This window comes from Xiphias gladius, chromosome 22 (genome assembly GCF_016859285.1).
Source record: "Xiphias gladius isolate SHS-SW01 ecotype Sanya breed wild chromosome 22, ASM1685928v1, whole genome shotgun sequence".
Taxonomy (NCBI): Eukaryota; Metazoa; Chordata; class Actinopteri; order Istiophoriformes; family Xiphiidae; genus Xiphias; species Xiphias gladius.
In genome coordinates this window covers 780,251-805,529 of record NC_053421.1, presented here as the reverse complement: position 1 = coordinate 805,529, position 25,279 = coordinate 780,251, and the positions used below count along the sequence as shown (strand labels likewise).

Below are 25,279 nucleotides of genomic sequence, written 5' to 3'. Positions count from 1 at the left end.
GCAAATTGTTTATCTGAGGTGGTAAGCCACTTAGAGTCTGAAAGATCTCACCACATGCTCAATTTAGTTAATAGATAACACCCTGAATAACAGACACACTCATTAAACGTGATGTTTGCCGTGTGAAAGAGCTCCTCTGCTCCTTTTCCCTGAAGGTTAAAGTTTTATTTTAGAGAAAAATTTACATATCACACATTGCTTACACATAAATGACCTCTATTCAACTTCTCATGTCACTTCTTAAACTGGTGAGAAATGATTTAGGTGTGCCACAGGAACATGGGTCAATCAGTTACGCAATCAAATATTTGATTTTTTCAAATTGTACTTATTTTAGCTCAAACTGTAGATACTCGGTTGTTGAAATCCTGTTTTTGTTTATTAGGACTCTGCATGCTTCTTGTTGGACAGGGTTCTTTAAGGACTGCCAGGCTCATTCTGCTCCATTACCAGTAACTGCTAACTGCAAATGACTGGACAGCATTGAGAGAAAATATTTTTTTAATACATTTTAAAGTGCAAATTATAAAATTCAGTAGCAAATGACATTAAAAAAACTCCTTAAGTGAGAAATAAAATGTATGTTCACATTAAAAACAGACATAGAAGAGATAAAGAAGGGCATTCTTTTCATGGGATCCTTTCAGCACATAATGTCCTGGAGTTCAAGATGCTACTCTGTAAAAAACAAACAACAAAGTTCGCTGATATACAGATAAAGAGTATTTTATTTAACACTTAATCATATTCTGCAAACCTCTAATTCAAGCAGTATAAAGACCTTCAAACAAGGCCCTTGTTTGATTAGTAACTCGTGACGACGTCACAGCGAAGGAACGACACTGCATGACTAAGAATAAGAATGAACTAAGTATTTAACTTAGTATTTAACTAACTATTTTAAGGCCGGAGTTCAAACAACAAAAGTAAATCACTTTCATTCTAAACCTCAGCAGGGCAGTCAACTGTCAGCAGTTAAAGACACACACGCACACGCAATTCTCTGTTTAATATGGCTCACCTGTTTCTCTTCAACAGACAACACGCCTTGTACTGCCACCACCTGGTACTGTTTGTGCTTCAGGCTGCCAGGGAACTTCCTGATGTGGCGGACAGCTGTGGAGATGGTGTCCCTGCTCAGCAGCTTCCTGGTTTCTGACACCGAGGAACCAGGATCCAGAACCAGGAGGCAAAGGCTCCCATTCTTCTTCTGCTCCAAGCCCACTATAGAGCGACTGTGACCTGTAGGAGGACACAAGGTGAGGAGAGGGGGACAACTACTTCGTATGTGTTTTGCGACCTCATTGCAAGACAGAAATGTTTAAAGCTGTTCCAAATAGCAACATTGGAGGGAAGGTAAGGTGAAAAGTCGGCTGTCATGAAGAGGGGAGACGTGACCTGACCATTAAAATGCTTCTCCAGGTTTGTGAAAACTTTGTAAAGGATCTACACATCTTTGGAAAAGGAAAATATCACTAGCTTACTGGTAGGCCTGAATAACAATGCCGATAATTATTCAGTCTCACTTTCAAAATATGCTATATTAAAGGAGAAAAAAGACACTCATTTAGTTGGAGGGCCGATGAGAGACAGAGTTAAAAAAAAGTATAGTCCAAAGTGAAGCAGCAAAGGCCAAAATATCTGTCTTTTACTCCTTAGAGTGGGTCATGCTTCAAAAACACTTGATCCTACATTTCCCAAAATGTAACTCTGCGATCTTTTCTTTAGACCCTCCCATCACAGTAAACACTGACATCTTTCAAACTGTCGGTGTTTACAGTTTGAAAAATGTAAACACTGACATCTTACAAAACATCTCAACTCAAGGTCCACTTAGTCACTCCTTCTGGAGCTTTTGGCACAGCAGCACTTGTGTAAGTAAGTGAGTTGAGATTTTTTTTGACAACTGCTGTCTCCTAGGTCTGTGTTTAAGTCAACACTGATTGGTAGTCAGAGAGATGCTCAACATCATGGACAGTTTGGACATCTACAGTTCCATGAGAACTGACCAAGCTACATCTGCTGAAGACAGTGTGATATGATCGAAAAGGTCCAGGACAAGCAATTAAATGGAGGAAAAACCCAGATCTCCTCAAAGGTGGAACATGGAGTGAAGTAAAAATATAGTTCTAGCTACACCTACAAACTGTCCTAGCCATTAACTAGTTATTAAGTTATTATACACTGCCTTCTCTAGAGCAATGCCGCTAGTGTGGCTAAAAAAACAATAGTGCATACTGCACCTTGTTTCATTTTGAACCCATAAAGCAGCTCTGCAATACAACTGACAATTGTAATTGATTAATTGGGTAATACATTTTAATATTTTTCCTCAGTTTAGACTTCCAAAAATACTTTTGTTGCTGTATACCTTGGTGCTGCAGGTAAAGTGGGGGCAGGGAGGTCTGAATGAGTCTGGGGGACAATCTGCTGCTCCTTGTGGACTGACAAAAGTACTGCTTCACCCAGTCAAACAGCCGGGGGTGGGTGTCACCTGGGCCTGTTGGCTGGTGGAAGTCAATGATGCGGGCACTGAAAAACATACAGTACAAGCCCTACTTAGTATTACATTTAACCTATTCATTAGTAAGTCCAGTTTGATGAAGATTTAAAGTCAAAAGTAAAATGTGACCAGAATGAGATTCTGAAGACAGTTTGAGGTTCACAGTAGCTGTAACAGAATGTCTGTAAAGACTAATTCCAGGGTTTTTTGTGTCTAATTCTGAACAATATTCCTCTCACTTGTGATAGCATTTCACTCAACACCTTTATTACTGAGATATGCAAATGATGCAGCAAATCTGGTAACCTCAGTTCAGATGTCAGAAGGACGACTCGTCAGACGACTTGTTGGCAAACCTGTACTTAAAGCATAGTATTCATGCAAATTATTTTGGACTCTGACTTATATGCACATACAGTGAAATGCACTGGATTATAATAGGTGTGTTCATTCATGTTTTTTCTTAAGAATAGTTTAGGGTAGACAATCTGTTCACAACCTGTTTGATCATGACGTCTTATCACTTGATGCTGAAATCATGCTACATGCACTCTTAGTCCACACTGTAAAGCTGTTGAGTCATTTGATGTCTTCCCAGAGATCAGTACTCAAGTTGGAAATAAATGTTGGAATTATGACCAAAACTATAAATGCAACCCCTGTGTTATAGAAATTGAACTATATTTTAAAACAGCCACAGCAAAGCCCATTGTGTAGATTACACATGCAAGCTATCAGCTAGGTTGGCACTTTATTCATTATTTTACAGAGGAAGGATGTAGAGGTATTTAACCCTATAATAGATTGCAGTAATTCTTTCTACTTGTGCTTTTTCATTTCTTGGGTAAACCTTGCGAATATTTAGCTCTTCATATTGAAGTTGAAATTTATCCCACAATATCCTGCACTTTTTCCATTTGATCCTGTGGGTCTCTTTATGTCCTTGCTACTTTTATCGGTGGGGTCCAATGACCAAATATGTGGTACAAGTATATGAATTGTTTTATCCAACATACTTATTCTATATGCATTATTATGTACATCAGATTGCCCCCAGAAGCAATATATAAAATATTATCTGCTTCTCTTTTAGGCTCTAGAGAAGACAAGTTGTTGTAGAAGCATCTGCTTATGGAAATAAAATCTGTGCTGCATACTGTATCTGTTAGTCTAAAGTGCTACAAATTTGTTTTTTCCCAAGTGCCTAAGGTAAGTGTGTTTTGTTCTGTACAGTGTGAACACAATGACCAATTAGCAGAGAAAACAAAATAGTTCACTGGTTTCAAACTCCAAACTGAGGAGGCCCACTGAAACATCAGCCACCTCTATGGTCCAAAGTAAGGCTGCAACTAACAATTTTTTTCATTAGTGATTATTCTGCTGATTCTTTTCTTGATTAAATACAGTACAAAACTCAAAGATATTCAGGTTACAATGATAGAAAACAGAGCAACGCAGCAAATACTCACATGTGAGAAGCGGTAACTAAAAAATATGTAGCATTTCTGATTGAAAAAACGCCTGCTATAATATATCAATTATTAAAGATAATTGCAGATACATTTACTTTTGATGGACTAATTAATCAATCAAAGTGTTTCAGCTCTAATCTGAAGTATTGCTTCTGGTTGTGTGGCCCTCTGGAGAGGTGTCTTCATCTCTTTTCCACTTCATTGCCATTGTTTCTGTGTCTGCTTGTTCCAGCTTCTCAAATTGGACTTTTGCTGCTTTTCCCAGTTTCATATTGTAAATTGAATACTTTAGGTTTTTTGGCTGGTCAGAGTAAGTAAGCAGTTGTAAGACATCACTCTGACTCTGGAAACATGATAGACATTTGTCACCGTTTTTTGACATGACTAACTGACTAATTAAAAAAAAAAGTTTAAAGATACTCTTTTGGATTTTTGACCACTAAAATTAAAAGAACCCCATTTTTTTTGTTTACGCAACGCACATGCACACGATGCCCCCAAGCATGGAGGTGATGCGACGCACATTTCCGCAGAAGGTCTCACACAATTCCACAGATCCATAATTGGTGGAGGTAAGGCAGCAAGAAGTGTAGCAATGTGAGAGCAGAAGGCAAGGAAGCAGAGTGCTATCAGACATGGATGTAAACAATGTAGGTTTCAAACTATTAAAAAAATTGCTTTCTGAGGAAGGAAAATGCATTTAGCATGTTTGTTTGACCACAAGGGTACACACACAATTCATTTAGCTTTAATATATGAATCAATAATTATAAAGAAATGGTATGTGGTGTTTTGCACTCACAAATAAATAAATATGAAAAATATAAATAAACCTTCTGAAAATGATCTAACCCTTCATATGTTACTCATGTCAGTGCCTCTTCATGTCACATGATGCAGCCTGAGGTTGTGTCCTCTAGCACATTTATTAGACAGTCCAATGCTGCTCACCTGATTCCCAGAGAGGTCAGGAGGATGTAGATCTCTGTGGCTCCAATCCAGGCTCGTGTTCCCTGCAGCCGGTGGTTGAACTGGGATGCACCTTGTGGATCTAGTCCTCCTTCCCAAGCCTCCTCAATCATACTCTGCACTCGAGGGACATTAGGCATGGCCTTCTCTGGAGGAGGCAGAGAGCATCAAGTAAATGGAAAGAACTGAAATGTATATGGAGGCAACAAAGTACAATAGACCTAGGAAAATTGTTACTGTTTTACTCATTCTCAATCTTTTAAAGTTAGTTATCTGCAATCTTAGCTCACCTTCTTCTCAGTGTATTATGTGATCCTTCATTTTTAAGGGAGAAATCCATCCTAAAATATTTTGACATATATTGGATATTGCTGTACCATGCTTTTTGGTGGTGAATTTCTATTCTCTTTCCAACTGGCCAATATGGGTGATGTCTGTAAGAAATAGTTCCAGTACAGCTACAGAGCACAACTGAAGACCAGGGAGAGATCATAATCTCTACAACAATATTGTCACCAGACCAGAACACAGAACAAGGACAGGACATGATGTGCTTTGAGTAAAGAGCATGGTTGTCATCAGAGACTCACCCTGAGTTTCATGGGCTACAAGACAGTTATCTAAATACCCATGTTTATATTATCATTTAAACACAATTTTTTTAAAATAAAAATAATTCAACAGTGAATCACATACAGTACGACAGGACATTGATACTGCTCCAATGTGGATGTAAAAACTGAAGTAAAAATCTCCTCCCACTTCGCAACTCTACACACTTAACGCTCTTTGCAGAACCATCTACAATGCTAGTTTAACTAATCAAATATTCTAGCAAAACTGCCATAAATTTCCCTCAGCTGCACAGAAAACAAGGCATTTATTTGATACAAACTTATTAGAAACAGACTAGTCTCTAGTATGTTTCAGCATATTTTAGCAAGAGTCCTCCCTGTTTTCTGATCTGCTCCTGTTTTAATTTGCAGTTAATACAAACTCACAATATCCTCCACGTTTACCTGCTGTCTTAAAAAATTCAGTATAATGCACATTTCCCCAGGAATGACCCCATCAGTACAACAACAGAGTCATGTCATACTCACCACTTTGTTGAGAATACATTCTCTCTGTTTAACACAAATACAGTTCCCATTGCCTAATTATTTCAAGTGGATTCTTCCTCATCAGTAACTAGCCCCTGTTTGTTTGTGCTAGACTAGTATTTAATTGCTGTGTTTTATTTGAAGAATTAAAAGGCATGTTGAGGTGTCCCATCATGTCATTTTAACAAACATCTGCAAACTGATTAGTCAGTGCTTTCCATAATTATGATATAAATAATAATATAGTCATGGATATTGAAATACAACTATTACAACTACTAACACATCAATTTATCTTTCAGTTTCCACAGGGAATAACTTCAGACTTGTATGTTGGCAAGAAAGAACAGACCTGTTTTCAGGTCAGATATTATTTAGTGTGGTTGTGCACCTTGTGGGAAGAGAGAATATGTGTCTATTCTGTGTAGAGAGGAGATGAGCATCTGGAAGTTTCTGTATCCACAGCCCCATCCTTTATCCCCCACTGAGGAGGAGTAGTGGTCAGTGTCAGCACTCAGCCACACATGAACAAAGTCTCTGCATTCAGTCTGGTAGTAACTTCCTAATGCTCTGATCACACCTAGGGAGAGGTGAAGAGAGTGCATGTTAAACAATTTCAGCTAAGTACATTCCAACAGGCGTTCAGTAGTATTACTGACACACAGCTCAACCAGAAGCCATCAGATCGGACTCCTACCAATATAAATCAAAGGTTTAAACATCAGTAAATCTTTGTGGAATTAACAATAACACAGGGAATTGTTTTTCAAAAGTCAACAAAAACTATTCTCTATACTGTCCTAAACCACTGTGTCTCAATTTACTTCTTTCATTTCATTTTAATTATTTTATCTTATGAGATCCTTATGATAGATGTCATAATTAGGATATATTAATCCACAATTACAAGATAAAGAGGTCATAATTAGCCAGTAATGCAATGTGCTCAGTAGAGAACATGCACTTACAACCCAGTGGACAGAAAAATCGGGTGTATTGTGTACACAGAGAAGACATACAGACTCAAGACTGTAAATTGGAACACTACAAACTCAATATGATTCCACTGAATGAAAGTTTTGCAGCAATGAAAAATCTTGAAAACAAAGAACTGAGCACTCAACAGCACTGCATTGCTGAGCTCTGTGATGACATGATGGACACATGGATGTTGAGAAAAGGGAATATGAATATGGATATTAAATAACTGGGCTATAAATCATTTTTCCATACGACAGCACGTGACAGCACTCCCAAAGCTTGGATCATCACAGACAACTTCTCAACCAGGAGCTGACTTCCACAAATGAATTTAGTAGTGTTGTGATTATCATTTGAGTCTATGATTTTCAAGAAGTGCCAAGGTGCTGAAACTTTAATCTGTACAACTTAAAATAAAAATGACTGCATCAGCATTATGGGGTATGGTGTTTCTTACATTTCAGTATAACCACTGGACTGGAAACAGGTGAAATATTCTCCCTCGACTGGCAAATGTTTTTGCTTGTTTTAACAAACTAGGTTTTACAACTAAAGACTAAACTAAATGAACTGCTAAGATGATATTTGCAGTGTGGATATATGAAGATGACGGAAATTAGGATAACTGGCAGGTTTTTTGACCACCAACAACCTCTGTATCAGTGTTAAAGACAGAAGGCTGAAAATGTGTCTGCTATGAAACTGGCTGCTGTTGGCTGTGCCTCTGAGTGGGGATCCAGACTAAAAGAAGCACCATAGTGGGGCAATGCTGCTTCAGGTAGCAGCAAGAAGTTGATGGACGTCAGTTTGAGTAACAGATCTAGGAGTTTGAAGGTTTAGCAGACACAAAAACACTGCACAATGGTTTATAATATTAAGAGACAGGATTCTAAAACTGTGTAAAGGTATAACAGTGACAAATACAATATCCTCCTTTTGGACAATCACCAGGTAAACAGAAGAAAAACCTTGTTCATATCACAATGTCATCTAACAGGAATGTGAACCTTCCTGCATTTGATTGGTCAATATGGTGCACTACCAAATAGTGTTCGGCAACAAAATGGCTGAACCTTTTGCCACGCATACATGCTTTTGTCATAGTATCAGGGCACCTGCTGTGCCAACACAGTGATCTAACTGAAATAACAAAGAGGAGTTTTTCACACAGTGCTGATTTTGTCTGAATACATAAGTCTTATACCTGTCAGGTTTTTAATTTTTACCGCAAAGCCAATGGCACAGTCATTGATAAAAAAAGTTGAAACTTGACCGCTGAACCCTGAAGAATAATGCAAGAAAGGAGAACTTATCAAGAAGCAAAATGCCTGACATGTACAGTAAATAGCTAGTCCCACTTGCGATCTCAACACTGGAGAAATGTTGGATTTAAACATTGGTTTTTGCCCCAGGAAAACATTTGATCATTCCAGGTTGACAGTAAACATCTTTAACATCACAAAAACACCTTCGAAGGTACAACCTGCTGTTCGGTAAGGGGTTAAAGATAATGTTTTTTAACATTCCTCCACAGGAGAGGACACTTACGGGTTAAGGTACCAACCATGAACTGTAATGTCTCCTGTTTGAGTCCAGTTGGGGACCTTTGTTGCATCTCTACTGGAGCTGTCTAAAAAAAGGAACACTATGTGAGTAAGTAACAAAATAATGTGCTGAGGCCAAAAACTGGGCTGGTAAGCAATCTTCTTTTCAAGTTTCATACTCACTTAGTAAGCTATCATGCCTTTAACATGACTTTTACCACAACAATACAAGAGATTAACACTGTGCACACACTGACCTGGAGTAAATTTCTCCCTCTGCATTCATCTCTCATTGAGTTGTTACATCATTTGATTTGGAGAGCTGACAGTACTTTGTATAAGCAGCTGAATATAGTACGTGTGATTAGGTGAATAAATACACATGCACACACAGCATGTATTTCAGGACCCTGTCCCGACAACTACACAATGAAAGAGATTAACTAAAAGAACATTTTGTGAAAGGTGAAGGAATGCTGAAGAACTATTTAAGGATAAAGATGTGGACTGAAACAGGGAGTTGACAAATGCTGGGCATCTGAAAGATGGGCAGGAACATAAAATCAACAGTCCTGATATATAGTTTTATTGAGGCATGACCAGTGCCCAGTAATATTTCAGGGTATTAACTGGCAGTCTGATGCCTGGAAATCTACAGTGCATTCAGAAAGTATTCAGACCCCTTCACTTTTTACATTTTATTATGTAGCAGCCTTGTGCTACAATCGTAAATTCATTTTTTCATTACAGAGGTTCTCTCAGGGCACTTTTCATATAGAGCACGTCTAGACAATACTCTTTATAGTTATATTTAAATAGACCCAACATTATCCCATGAGCAAGCACTTGGCGACAGTGGCAAGTACAAACACCCTTTTAACAGGTAGAAACCTTGAATAGACCATCTACCTCCACCGGCTTGGTTCATCTTCCAACAAGACAATAACCTTAAGCACACCACCAAGACAATGCAGGAGTGGCTTAGGGATAACTTCGTGAATGTCCTTGAGTGGCCCCACCAGGGCCCTGACTTGAACACAATTGAACATCTCTGGAGAGACCTGAAAATTGCTGTCCACTGACGTTCCCCATCAAGCCTGACAGAGCTAGAGAGGATCTGCAGAGAAGAATGGCAGAAAAACTAATTTTGAGTGCAATGCTTGATTTAAATGCTTCTAACTGGCCTCTTTTGGTTTATTCACTCTACTATTTAAAACTTTTTTTTTACTAACAAATATCTAACTTTTTTTTTTTTTAGTTTTGGAAAGCGCTTAGTAACTATCTTAGTAACTGAACATTGATATAGTGTATATTTATTACTGTATATATTCCTGAGAGTTCTCATTCTCTTCATTTAATTATACGAAGTTGAATTCTGCTTCATATATATAATTTATAGATTGGAACTGGTAATATTTTCATCTAAAATATATAAAGGACAGTACCTAGGACTCCAGTGCAAAATTTCAATTAAGATGACACATTTTTTTAATATTTTAAGCGAGATTATTTTTTTATTGCCATCTTTTTCAAAATAACAAAAAATGTAAAAGGCCCTGAAACTAAAGTTTGGGTATCCTGCATGGTCAGTACATAGTAACACCCCCTTTGGAGAGTATTACAGCTTGTGAATGCCTTTTGTAGCCAGTCTTTCAGTTCTTGTTTGAGGAAATTCATCCATTCTTCATTGCAAAGGGCTTATTGTTCTGTAAGATTCTTGGGTCATCTTGCATGCACTGCTCTTCTGATGTCTATCCACAGATTTTTGATGTTATTTTGGTCGGGGGACTTTGAGGGCCATGGCAAAACCTTCATCTTGCGCCTCTTCAGGTAGTCCAATGTGGGTTTTGATGTGTGTTTAGGATCATTATCCTGGTGTAGAAGCAACCCTCTTTTCATCTTCAGCTTTTTTTCAGGAGTGAGGTGGGATGATTTCCCTCCAGAATTTGCTGGTATGTAATTTAGTCCATTTTTCCCTCTACCACTGAAATGTTCCCTGTGCCACTGAGATCAGTTCAGCTTCTTCTCACTTAGCTATTGAGAGTAACAGAAATTTTGACCAGGGGTTACCAAACTTTTTCATGCCACTGTATAGGTCCGAAGATATGTAACATTTTTAAGAACTTTAATTTCTCAAGGAGTTTGCATTTCCCCTGCAAACACTACAGTGCTAAAGTGATTTACTGTTCACTCAAAAACAGGACTCAGTGAAAACTTGTGTCCCTAAAAATGTCCCTCTACTCTCGTCATCATTCCAAACTCTTTAAAGGTATCTTGAGAGAAAGTATCCCATGCATCTCTTGAACATTAACAGTTCCCTCAGAAATCGCCATGTCATTCTATCTTCTAAAGTTATGAAGAAAGCCATGTTTATTTAGTTAATGCGGCAAACTGTCCTCCTACTTTTTGATGCAAGTGTAGCCAACTGAACACCCACTGCTTCAATTATTATGATTATCATTATGATGATTATATTTAGTTTTATTAGTATTATTATTCACCCTATTATTATAATTATTAGTTTTATTATTAGACTCATTATTATTATAATTACATCTTTATGTAGTATGTGTACTGTGCAATGTTATCTTTCCTCCCTCCTAGAACTGCCCTGAGATAACCCTTGTTATGATTTGGCGCTATATAAATAAAACTGGATTGAATTGAATAGCCCTTGATACAGTAGCCCACACCTGTCACACACAAAGGCTCAAACACTGGGCCTGTACCCATACACAATCTGCATTGGATATTCATAGTTATCCTCAGCTCCAATGTAGAGTCCCCAAAGGTTCAATTTTAGGTCCTATTCTCTTCTCCATCTATAGACCCATTCAACCAAAAGTTCTAGGAACAATGGACTATTAGAATGCATCTCATCATGCATCTCGAGTGACCACTTGTGATCGGATCTCACCTCTCCATTCTATATGCAAATGAACACATACATCATTTCTTTTTGCAAAGTCCAAATGCATTGCCAGCAATACATTTATCGTGCCTAGTCTGCCAGAAATGAAAAGAATAAGAAATCAAAATAATACAGACTGTGTCTGTTCCTTGGCGTGTTCCAGGCAAACCAAATCGCACAAGATGTTTGACGCACTCGTAATATAGTTAGGTATATTAGTATTTGGACAGTGACAATTTTTCTAATTTTTCCTCTGTACACCGCCAAAATGGATTTGAAACGAAGCCATCAAGATGTGATTGAAGTATAAACTTTTAGCTTTAATTGTCATTTCATGACAAATTAAGCAGATATTAAGCAGATCGGCTATATTTACTTGCAGAATGATGTCTGGAGTTGATTCCAAATTCTGAATTTGCATTTGGTAGCTGTTCATGGGAACTCAACATGCGGTCCAAAGAGGGGTCAATCTGAAAGAAGAAGGCCATCATCAAGCTGATAAAACAAAACAAGCCTATCAGACAGATGGCAGAAACTTTAGGAGTCGCCAAATCAACAATTTGGTACATTTCTAGGTCAAATCCTAGTATATGGCTGGACCGCCCTTTATCTGTTTGCTTCTCTCCTACTGTCTGTGCTCACATATACAGTATTTTAATATAGCCGAATTCCCCATAAAGCTGTTCTCATTTACATGTTTTTCTGTTATTGTTGTCAGACAATGGAACAAATGTGAAATAGTGACTGTAACGCGGCCCGTTAAGGCTACATGTTAACCAGCAGTCACTTCCAAGCCATTTCCAAGCTGCTGCTTCGCACTGCTAAAATCCTGATGTTTTAACCATTTTTTAACGACGACATCTGACAAAATCGCCATACACATAAGTTAAAGACAATGGCTGTGCTGTGATTTCGGCTATATTTATTTGAAAAATGATGACTCAGAGAGAAAGTCAGAAGTTCATTCATGTCTATGCAGCTGCCATGCAGTCAATTCAGACACATAGAGAGGCGCTTGTTAGGGCAATGCTGGCGACTGTTCTATGGAAACTAGCAAAGGTTTGTCCAAAAAGTCGCTAGATTTGTTACTACGTGCTTTGTGAAGAAAAGTCGCTAAGGACTGTGAAACATCAGTAAATCTAGTGACAAACGTACTAGGTTGGCAATACTGCCTGTAAATAATCCCCTGATGTAACAACAGAAGCTGTTTGCGCCAAATTATTTTGAAAGAGCGGCCGACAAATGGTGTAATGTCAGCATTCAGTCATGTGGCATGCAGCTGACTAATGGTGTAACTTTATCACGCACTCAGTCAGTCAGTCACGGACATTCTCGTTTATAGGGCTGGCCCTGCTGTTGCGGTCCAGCCAAAAAGAACGGATGCACTGGTGAATTCATCAATGCCAAAAGGCCCGGAAGACCATGGAAGACAACTAATGTGGATGATAGTAGACCTCTTTCCTTGGTGAAGAAAAACCCCTTCACAACATTTCTCGAGAAGGTAAGCGAATCATTGTCCAAGTCTACAATCAAGAGATGCCTTCATGAATGTACCAGGTGCAAACTACTGGTAACACTCAAGAACAGAAAGGCTAGATTAAACTTTGCCAGAAAATATCTAAAAAAGCCTGCCCAGTTTTGGAACGAGATTCTTTGGACAGATGAAACCAAGATAAACCTGTACCAGAATAATGGAACGACACTAGAGAAGGAAAGGAACGGCTTGTGATCCAAAGCATACCACATCATCTGTCAAACATGGTGAAGGCAGTGTTATGGCATGGGCATGTATGGCTGCTGGATCACTGGTGTTTATTGATTATGTGACTGTGGATCGAAGTAGAAGGATGAATTCTCAAGTGTATAGAGTTATACTATCTGCTCAGATTTAGCCAGATGCTAAAAAAAGCTTCCCAAGGCAAAGAAATGGAATTTTCTTCAATGGCCAAGTCAGTCACCTGACCTCAACCCAATTGAGCATGCTTTTCACTTATTGAAGACAAAATTGAAGGCAGAAAGACCCACAAACATGCAACAACGGAATTCCGCTGCAGTAAAAGGCACAGGTAAGCATCTCTAGGAAGGAAACTCAACAATTGGGGATGTCCAACGGGTTCCAGATTTCAGGTAGTGATTGACTGTAAAGGATTTAATCCAAGTATTAAAAATAAGCCTTATATTTATAATTGTGTTGGTTTGTCCAATTACTTTTGAGCCTCTAAAAATGGAGAGACTACGTATAAAAATTGATGTATTTCCTAAACGGGTAATGCAATATTTTTGTTATACCCCTTGAATTAAAGCTGAAAGCCTACACTTAAATCACAACTTGATGGCTTTGTTTCAAATCCGCAGCGGTGGTGTACACAGGCAAAATTATGAAAATTGTGTCCCTGTCCAAATACTTATGAACCTAACTGTATCTCTATGGGCTTTCTGAAGTGCTGAGACATTGTGGACAAAGCCAGCTCATGCGATTTGTACAACTTGTATTCCAATTACACAGAGGAAATCAGTTGAGTAGGCAGTCCATCAATATGGCCCAGGACACATTAGCGTATACACTGCTAAAAGAATCTGGCCATATGTGGCCCACACCACCTCCGAATGTGGTCTGAGCTATCAGATCTCAATGTGTCCTTACTGCGTCTTGGGTGCATTAACACCTGTACTTAGAAATCTCCACTTGCGATCAGATCATCCAAGATGCAGGTTAATGCCATGTATGAACAGGGCCAATGTAATCAGAGGAATTGTAGATGTGGGCAAAATTATTGGTACCCTTACACCTTACACATGACTTTGTTTTGCCACAGAATAAAACAAAGAAGCTTTGCAAATGGCTGAATTCTTGCTTATTCTATAAAGATCTTCTAAATGGCCTGGACAGAATGATTGATACGCATTAGAAGTGATGATTAATAAGTGGATTGTGGGGACATTTCAAGCAGACTTTGATGCAGTCTTCAATTAGTTTCAGAGGCATAACAGCCAAGGATGGAATAGAGGAAAAAACAGCACCATTCTGAAGTGGCCTGCTATGAGTCCTGATCTTAATCCAACTGAACATCTAACTATAAATGGAGAAATCTATGTCTGTGTCTATCTTTGTCTGTCCTTTGATTTTCTTGACAGCCCCTTATCTGTTCGACTTCAAACTTCTAGGTGTATTGTTGAGGACTTCAGGAAGTGCATTGTTGACTGTGAAGGTTTTTGGATTAGCGGTTCTCGAGAAACATAAAGAGAGAAACATTAAACAACAGTCAGTTTGGGCTGGGGCAACTCATCCACATATCTGTCTTCATCGACAGGAACAACGGCGCGTCGCAAAGATGGCGTCACCTGTTCAAAGCATGGATTCCCTGGGAAACAAGCTGCACCAATAAAACCTTGCAAAGGATCATCTAAAGTATCTGGAGTATTTTAGACAGAGACCGTAGCTCTGCAAATCGGAATAGGCTTAACACAGCAGTACAACTGTAATGCACAGTCACTTGAAGTGAAAGCACCCCAGAGCACTTTGTTTAAGATGCAGCAGCAGCAAGACAACACCGTTTTGTTTACTTTTTTTATCTCCACCCAAGCATGATATATTAGGATTATGAACTGGAAGAATCACTAATTTATGCACCACTGCTGTTATGGTAACAAAACGTTACACTATGCATCATTTAACGTTATTTGGCTGTTGTATATTTTTTATTTACCTTAATGTCCATGTTTGAGTGAGAAAATGGCTTAAAATATTGTTACAAACATTTCAAATATGTTCCCTGCTAAGGCTAACAATACATTTGCCAGTAATTCACCTAACTGCATATTACTCCAGTGACTAAATAAATCCACATCATTCCCACTACAGTTCAACAGCACCACAACTTACAGCCTCCAAAATGACCATTAAAATAAATCAACACTTCTTTCAAGCAGATTCAATAAACACTGGACATTATAATCCTCATTAGGGGATGATTTATGCAGGCCTGTCGTATTATACTGCATTAGTTTTATTTAGGTGTACCTAATAAATTGGCAAGTGTAAGAATTTGTGGTCCAGTATTTTCTGATCACGTATCTGATTATCTGACGTATCTGACTAGGGTCTATTATTATTATTAATATCATAACACAGCAATGAGGTGGAAATTAGATGCTGATGATTAGATGATTAAATAAAATTTTGAACTATTAATGAGATAACAAGCACATTTTGAATGGGCACTGCACTAGTCTATGCAAAGAGCTGAAACTCACAACTGGGAAAAAGCACCCATCAAACCTGAGAATTGGAGGAGTTTGCTCAGGAAGAATTTGCCAAACTACCAGCTGAGAAGTGTAATAGTCTCATTAAGAGCTACAAAAACTGCTTGTTTGCAGGAACTGTCGCAAAAGAGTGTGCAACAGAATATTAGGTTAAGGGTCTAAATATTTTTGTCCATGCCATTGTCATTTGTTGTATTATTTAAAATAATATGTTATATTGAAAATCAAAAGCTACATCTCTTAAAATGGAATAGATAATAGTGGATGCCAATTTGTTTTGTCAGTTTCAACTAATTTCAGAAATATTTGTGGTTTTCTTTTTTAATTGGAAGGGTACCAATAGTTTTGGCCACATCTGTATACTCAGGACCTACAGTAGGAATTAGTTTCTATTGTGCATTCCTGTTTGCCATTCCAACACATGTAAGAAACCCTAAACAGAAGTCAAATTAAACTGATATTGGATTTTTAATCCGTTATCAGTTATCCATTAATGACGGCAGCGTTAGAAACAAAAATTTCACGTGGGAAAGTACAAAGAGTGATTCTATTGTTCTTTGTATTTACTGTGGACAGACTCTGATATCTGAATGGATGTAACAATGAAATAAAAAGAAGACATGCAGAGCACCACTCTCTATAGCAGACAATCTGCAATTTCTGTTTTACAACATAACCAACATATAAAAAAAAAAAAAAAGGTTTTATTCTTCTCGATCACTTGCTTAGTTCTCTAATCTCTGCTCCCCCCTCTCTCGTTCACTCACTTGCTGTCCCCTCCTACTCTCAGCTTAGCTGTTAGTTGTCAGGAAGCAAACAATAAAATCTAACTTTGTTTTTAACGTTAATAACAAAAAAAAACAATAGTCATAACACTGATACTAGCAAAAAAGTTTGTGAACCATCAGAATGCACTACCCCCACTGTAGGGACTTTTTTAACACCAAAAACTATCCAAATGGAACTAAATTTAGTTCCTGGTTGTTCTGATCAAAACTCAGGTAAAGTCCCTGAGTTGCGGTGAAAATGTACTATTATGTGCTCTCACTAGGCCTCATAATTCTACAATTCACACCTCATCATTCAAAACCTGAGAACATTACCCCATTATGCAAAGTAATAAGCAACATAAATAAATAAAAAATAAAAATAAATAAAAAAGTAAATAAGTATTCACTTATTTAGTTTGGTAAATAAGTGATTACAGTTGACAACCCTTTTTGAGCAGATGAAAAACAAGACAGACCTTATTACCTCCAGATTATTACCTCCCTTTATTGGCTCCCTCATACTTTCAGAATCACATGTACAGTCTTATTAATTGTTTACAAAGACTCACTGCTGCAAACACTTCTGAACATTTCATCCCACTCAGCTGGAAACTTGAGGTCAGAGACCTGCCTTTGGCTTCCCTTTTGGCTTCCCTTCAATCAAACTAAAAGTCTTATGATGAAACTGTGTGTGTCAATTGTTTTAAAAATAGACATTCTCTTGGATCATAACTGTGGGGGTGTACTGGGTCAGTACATTTTTGTTGTATCTTCGTGTATTTAATTTTTCTCTGAAGCACTTTGGAGGAGCATTGCTGTATTATAAAATATGTATTGTCAAACCACGTTGACTTGACTACTAATGATTAAAAGAAAACTAAGGGCTGGGCGATATGGTAATATTTACTTTGAGACAACAGAGATTTATTATCCGTCAGAGATTCTAACGTATCATTTCTGCTGAGATAGCTATCCCTTTGATTTCTTTAGTTGTAATAGTCCATTGTGGCCCACGTTGCAAATCAATGAACAGGAATGATTTGAAAAGTGGCCCACCAATCCTTTGATAACTTTTCAAAACTCACTTGACATTAGCAATTTCATGTGACTGTGTCTATTAATTTGGTATAGGCAATGTGTGAAATTACACAAAATATTAAAGCCCGCAGCACTGTAGCCTGTGAAATACAGTATAACTTTGCGATATGATTTAGGTACTAACAAAATACTTACTGGTTTCTGGTGGTGCTTAAATGTAGGTACATTGGAAGGAAACAAGACTTTGTGGAACAAGGGAGTAATTTAGAAGAATGAGAAATAGTCAAGTCAAATCAGTTTTATTTATATAGTACCTAATCATAACAGATGTTATCTCAGGGCACTTTTCATATAGAGTAGGTCTAGACAGTACTCCTAGTACTAGTAAAATATTATTTACAGAAACCCCACATTCCCCATGAGCAAGTACTTGGGGACACTGGCAAGGAAAAACTCCCCTTTAACAGGTAGAAACCTTGAACAGAACCCGGCTCATGATTGGCGGCCATCTGCCTCGTGCAATTGGGTTGAGAGACAAAGAGAGAGGACGGGCAAGAGAGAGACAGAGCAGGAGGTAAGAGAACATAGCACAAGGAAAGTTCCACATAGAGTTGTATAATAACAGTAATAATGATAATAATAATAATAATAATAATAATAATAATAATAATAATAATACACCACAAATTTTTGTAGTTAGGGACTTAGTAGTTTTTTCTTATCGTGTAATTAAAGGGTAAAAAGGAGAGAACAGTCACATTATATAATACAGCCCATAGACCTTATTCTTACTGTTTTAAAATAATTTAAATAATAATTACTAGGTTCCTCATTAAATATAAAGATTAGCCATGTTTGATTAACCTACATTTGTGTGTTATTATTTACATCTCCCTTACACAATAAGAACAAGGTTACTAACACAATTTCCCCAAACTTCAATTTTGTTTCACAGTACTGTACCATTTAGGTACCCATTATTTACAAAAATACTTACAGTTTAATTTATTTCTCATTTCCTCTACAATGTACAATTGCTACTCCCTTTTCCTCTGCAGTCTTGTTTTCTTCCACTGTACCTACATACAAATACCACCAAGAACTGGTCAGTATTTTGTTGGCGACCGATCCATATAAATAAATTATACTGTACATTGGGGGGCGTACTAGCGAGTTTTACCTTAATGCATATTATTTTGAATTAGCAGGGACTATTTTTCTTAGTTCCATTGTAAATCAATGAGAAATTGAAAAAAAAAAATATAACAGCAGATTTACATATTCATACTTTCTGTAATAAAAGTGGCTGTATCAGCTACATATAAAATATTAAGTAAATTGCATTTCATTTATTGCAGGCTTTGTAATAATATCACCTATGTTATTACTAAAGCGTTTGGTTATGAATAAATCGTAGTCTCCTTTTTTCACTCAACACAGTGTAAGTATTACCATGGAATGTCACTGTTAGGGAAACAGGCATGGCTGTGTTAAACTACTGAGCTGACTAAACCTACAGAAACTTTGTTGTATTCCTTTAAACCAGCAGTCTGTCTGTGTTGTTTTGCAGAATTATGGTTGCAGAACATGCACAAACATACCCTGAGTTCTGGTTCTGCCATCATCAACCCCTGAGGCCAGGGACTCCATCATCTCAGCCCTCTTACGGTGAAACTCTGCAGGGGCCATTAGGCCCCTTGTCACAGCTCTCTCCATGGTCGTCTCCATCTGTCTGCGGTAACCCCCTCTGCCGTCCAGACCAAACTGCCTCTGCACAGTCAACATACCACACAGGTCAGGTTGGTAGACTGCAATATATGACATCCTGTGGTGTATATGGCCTAATTTAACCATGTTTCATAAAGTTAGTTTGGTGTGTGGTATGACAGGAAATGGTTTGAGATGCCATATTTGATTATTAAAATAAAATAAATAAATGAAATTAAAAAAAATAAAAAACATCTATGTTTTAAGGGACTTGGGTTTTTGCTTGAATGTTTTCAATTTTGTATTGTATAATTTAGTTTTTTTCCCAACACTTACATAAGACCTGTGGTCACTTACTATTTCTAGTCTCTAGAACTATGAGGAGTCCATTGTGCAGCAAAACTGGCGACCAACAGACGTATCACAATGGTAAGTGTAGTAGTTTATGTTATTTGTTAGCTTGTAACTGGTAGTGGCTGACAGTTTGAGTGGTTGCACTAATGCAAACTTTCGCTCGCTGCACTGACAAGTCAGCTCTGCGCTGATATTCATTGGAGGGGTCCTTTAATTTCAATAGTTTATATTGTTTTGGCAGTTTAGTCCAGCACACTAAAATAAAACAATGACTAAGTGGAAAAAGCGCTGCTTTTTAGCTTTAACGGTGTTCACACGCATATTGGGTAAACAATAAAAGAAGGAACTGCAATCCTCATAGACATAGTACCTCAAATGTTTGAGGAGGACAGCAGGACAATGACAGCGCTACAGTTTCACACTGTTCACCCAGCATGAATGTAAACTTTACCCCTATGGTCACTAATTAATTTGACATCCAACAAAATTGTATTACTGTCTAAACACTTATTTTGTGAACAGTAGGTGTTCTGCAGTGTATAATCGAGACCTGCAGTTTCTTGAACTTCTCTCTCTCCTGCTGGGCCTCCTCCTGTTTCATCCTCTGCTCCTCCTCATGCTGCAGCTGTCTGGCCAGCTTCAGGTCTGAGCCAGGACTCCCTGCAGCAAGACAGGTAAATCAAAGACTCAGACAATGACACAATTGAAATTTGTAATTTTGAATCTGCATTAAGTAGCTGCTCATGTGAACTCTCAATATGCAGTCTTACTTCTTCTTCTTCTTCTTCTTATTATTCTTATTATACATTTTTATGTCGAACCTTCGTTGTGCCATGTTCTCTTTCCTCCTGCTCCTTCAGATTCAGCCAAATGTTGCAAAACTAATAGCGTGGTGCTTCACAGTACAGATGGATAATGACCTAATGAACATACTACTAAATCAACCCAAGAGCTTTTCGAGGCAAAGAAATGGAATATTCTTCAAAGGGCAAGTCAGTCATTAAGGGCCTAACTTTAAGACTGTATAGAAGATTTTAAAATACAGTAGAGGGAATTGAGTAAATGATGTAGCAGGGGGGAATGAATATATGCCCACCTGCACAGTTCACTGCTGCTCCATGATCTAAATGCATTTCCACATGTTCCTGCAGAGAGAAGCCGTCACTGGAGACAAAAGAGCACATGGGGCACTCAAGTCTCTTCTCTCCTACAAAACAGATTAGAAACTCCATATAAGTCCAGTTATGGCAAATTTATTTTATATGAGGGTTGACACCTAAGACAGATAGGCTAATGATCTTTTATCATTAAGCAGAAAATTCCACTGAATTACCCTCATGAAACGTCTGCGTTAAAATACGTTACGAGAGTCAAAGAGACATGGTATTTGCCATTCATGTTCCTGTAATTCTACTCTATTGTTGCTAAAGTTAGTGAGGCACTGTGAAGACAAACTGAAGCTTGAATGAAAGAGTTCTTGAAACACTTGTGTATTGTACAGTTAACACTGAAGTAGGCACCTGCTTCCTCATTCATAAAATCTGCTTCTGACCTGAATTATTTAACTCTATCATCAGTTTTATTCATATAAGTAATTTTCTTTTCTATATAATTCACGTTTCTTTTGGTCAGAGATGCATACAAATTGTGAAAAATGTGTATAATAATCTGAGAGGCGTAGTCCATCAGAGAAATGTGACTGAAATTAAGGCAGAGACTGTGTTGTTTAACTCACTGTACCTCTGCACACTAACACTCACTGTCAGCATGGAGATCTGTCATTGATAGTGGTGCCTGCTAATTGTTTGTTTTACTGTGTGTTTCTAATACCCAGCCATCAAGTCTTCAAATGAATTGTAACTGGGATTAGTAGGTACCGTGTATGTAGGCTCACAAAGAGCAATGTACTATAATTGGGACCAAATAGAGATGAGCATGTGGGTCACATACATATTTACGTATGAATATGTATGTGACCCACATCCTCAACCCATTTGGATCCACTGTGTGGGATTCAGAAAGTTCAAAACAGGTTTTTCATCCAGACCCCATTTGTGTGTTGGTGGTTGCATTTCAATTTGGGCCTGTTTGGGTTATTTATGCTGAAATCCCATGTCATAGAGAAAAAAAAAATGCTTAAGACTTGTTGAGACCCATAATGCCTCCAATTTGAAAGAACATAAATCATAAGTTTTTAAAGCCTTTTAACTTAATAAAAGTTCGATAAAATACACTGAAAACATTTCTGTGGTTGTTGAGCATTAAAAAAATTCTTAATTTAGGAAAATACATAATTTAACCTGAGAAATAAATCATTATCAAATTATATATTTCAAGAAACAAGGAGACAGAGCTGAAAGGATACTTGATCAGGGTGATGTCAGGACCATCATTACCATAAGTACAATAAGATACATTTGTAGTATCTGAAATACTGACCATTGTCTACTGAAAGAACCACTCTGAATATGTTCTCTGTGATTAGGAGATCTGACTTTTTTGTTTGCAAAATCCAACACTGTAGACTAGACTGTAACAGGTCCCCAGCCATGCTAACAGCTCTGTGAGGCTAAATGGTAACATCAGCATGCTAACATGTTCTCCATGACAATGCTAACATGCTAATGTTTAGCAGGTATAATGTTTACCTATGTCACCATCTTAATTTAGCATGCTAGCATGCTAAATCAGCATGCTAGCATGCAAAATTATTACAATTCACCCTGATGGGAACATGAATGCATGTGATCACATTTCATGACAATCTGTCCGACAGTTGCTTAGATATTTCACACAAAAAAAACAAAAAACAAATAGACAAAAGCAAAAAAAATTATAAAACTCAGGGTGGCACTAAGGGAGAAATCAGAGGACCACCGAAGCATCTGGAAACTATAAGGGTTTTTAAAAAATTCCATGAAAATCCACACAATAGTTCTAATGATATTTCAGTCTGCATCAAAGTGGTGGACCGACAGACAGACCGACATTGCCATTCCTATATAGCCATACCAATAAATTGGCTTAAGATGTGTCAGAGGTACAGAAAACCATTGCATCATCAGTGAGCTGGTAACAACTTTATACAGTCATGTTGTGACTTCTTGTACAAATGGAAAGATCGATTTTGTTGCTCTTGTGACAAACTACCCAGCTGCCATTACAAAAACACGGTGACATATGAAAAAAGCTCTGTCAGACAAGACAGGGAGACACACCTGACAGACTGCTGGCTGATGGTAATGTAATGACTGATGAACATGCCTCCAGTGCTGACACTAAACAAACAGCAGCCATGAACAGAGATTATATCAAGTACATATATGTGGCTCATGGTGTCTTAACTTTAAGAAACAATGAACTCTTTTGATCCCATCTAACTGGGTTGGTATTTGTAGAACTCAGAGGCAAATCTCAGAGGCAGAACAGTTACCTTCAGCTGAGCGCTGTTCTTGCAGATGCAACTCAACATGCTCCTGCAGGATGAAATAGCTGCTGCAGACCAGTGCACACATGGAGCAGGAGAACAGCTTCTCTGTAACAAATACAGGGCAATTCAATTCAACGTTGTCTGTAAAATTTGAAATAAAGTTTGAAAAAGTTGAATCACCTTTTCTTGGTAATGATAGCTGTTTCTGTTTGGCTTTGTTGTGCTCAGATTCAAATTCATTTTCGTCCTCATTATAGTGCCTGACAGACTCCTGTCTGGTATCAGGGCTCCGTGTTGTCAAATTCAAAGTGATAGGTGCAATATCCCCAAGTGATGAACACCCACTTTCCGGTGTACTATTCTGTTTGGGATGCATCGAGTATGAGGTGATGCCAGAGGCACTGGTGGGTGTCGCTTCACCAGCTGTATCACAGCTGTCCCCAGCCAAGCAGGACTGAGAGATTTGGGGCTTCTCGCTCTCAGTTACACCTTTGTTCGTTCCAGCAGAGCAGCCTGAACTGAATGTGTATTGAGCCACACCCCGCACTGTGTGCTGCTTCTCTGGATGCGCAGAGCTGATGTGAAAACAGAGTTCATCATAGGACACTCCAGACAGGGAACAGAGCGGGCAGTGCATGTCATTTTCCAGGTGGCTAAGAAGGAGATGCGTCTTCATGTCCTCTGCCAGCAATATATCCTCTCCACAGATTTCACAGGTCAGCATGGCTGCAGCCTACAGACACAGACAAGTTACCTTCACTTTCCTACAAAATGGCTTATTGTCACACCTCAGAGTATCAACAGAATTGTGTCATAAGCACTAGGTATGGAAAGGTGTACTTTATTAAGGCGAAGTTAGTGTATTTTTGTTAATTTTAGGAGAGCATGAAGCACTGGTGCAACTTAGTTTGGGGAGCAGTAACGCCAGGTGCTTGAGTGTTCACAGGTAGGAATCATATAGTAGCACAGAAGAACACAGGAAGCTGGTGAGGTTTCTTGTCCTTGTCAGTAGTGACTCCTTCTGGCTGTTCTTCGAGCCTGCATAGTGTGGTTGGATCTGGTGTTAACCTGTTGGGGAAGCTCCTCTCCAACATGGCGGTGACATTTCTGACAAGTTGGGTTATTTTGTTAAATGAAAAAAAGTCTATTAATCGGCCACTGAAAGTACTGACAATAGTATTTTTTCAGTGTCACTGTCTGTACTAGAAGTCAGTTATCATAATCAGCTGTACGTAATTACAAAATGATTTATACCCACACATATGTTAGCAGTAATAGACTTATAAGGCAACATACAAAATAGTGTAAAAGAATTTTAATAAAATATAACAAAGAATTGACAAAACATCAAATGTGCTTAACTACGCCTTCCATAGCAGTGGCAGTTTTTAGTGCTTTTCGATTACAAAGATTGTTGACAGTCTGAAATTGGAAATGTTTCCTTAGCATATCTGACCAAACTCTGTTGGAGTCGTTTAGGAACAGATCTAATATTAATTCTATTTGAGATTTAAAAAATTAGCATAAAGGAGAGATATCTTGTTCAGTGATTAATTTTTCAAATGGATAAAAGTTAATTCAGTGAGTCTGTGCCGAATGAAATTTCCAAGGACACTTTTCTTAAACAAATTTTTCAAAAATGCGTGCTTTTCTCTGTTCTCTGTATATTCCGAAATAAAGGCAGGTTTTTACTATTAAGTCAATAAATGTTACAAGGTGTGTAACGATGCCATTAGTAAGACTATCGTAAATAAGCAGATTTTTAAATGGAACTTGGCAAATGAGGTAAATGATCAATGCTACTAAACACCTATTGACGCTGTGAAATATGTGACTGGAATAATGTTGTCACAACGATTTATACGTTACATAACCGCGTGTATTTCACAGAGTGAGAATCACACTCAGGTAAGCCTGCTGCCTTTGTCTAATATGTCTAATATGAAAATCTACTCACGGTCAATGGAGTGGACTCTGCGTTCAAAGCGTAGACAGATGTGTGTTTTGCTTTCCTTTCTTCAGCTTCCCAGCTTCGAAAACAGCCTGCTTTGGTTTCTATAAATTCAGGTTTATGGCGGCACCAGAAAACTGTGAGACTTTTGGCCTAGTCTTTCATAATAAAAAAAACTGCCAATAAGAAACAATAGAGGGACGTTGCGGATGTAGTTTCTGGAACGAACGGCAGTTTTACGGCAGTTGGCGTACAGGAAGTTGTTATTTTACAGGGAAGTTGA

At 38.0% G+C, this 25,279-nt stretch overlaps 1 protein-coding gene across 7 annotated transcripts; it reads right to left on the bottom strand.

Annotated features, from left to right (window-relative positions):
• Positions 1-152: 152 nt before the first annotated feature.
• LOC120784521 (zinc finger containing ubiquitin peptidase 1) lies at positions 153-25,279 on the bottom strand. Of its 7 annotated transcripts, none has more exons than XM_040118390.1 (12): positions 25,003-25,279; positions 23,226-23,778; positions 23,049-23,150; positions 20,712-20,822; positions 20,166-20,275; positions 19,156-19,324; positions 8,593-8,658; positions 6,439-6,627; positions 4,927-5,092; positions 2,372-2,532; positions 1,022-1,242; positions 153-473 (listed from the first exon to the last, which is right to left on the bottom strand). In XM_040118390.1, the coding sequence occupies exons 2-12, from the start codon at positions 23,767-23,769 to the stop codon at positions 447-449; spliced, it is 1,866 nt and encodes a 621-aa protein (XP_039974324.1). In that variant the 5' UTR covers positions 23,770-23,778; positions 25,003-25,279; the 3' UTR covers positions 153-446. The 7 variants fall into 7 exon arrangements, with proteins under 7 accessions (XP_039974324.1, XP_039974329.1, XP_039974323.1 ...); XM_040118389.1 differs by lacking the exon at positions 153-473 and adding an exon at positions 510-678; XM_040118395.1 differs by lacking the exon at positions 2,372-2,532.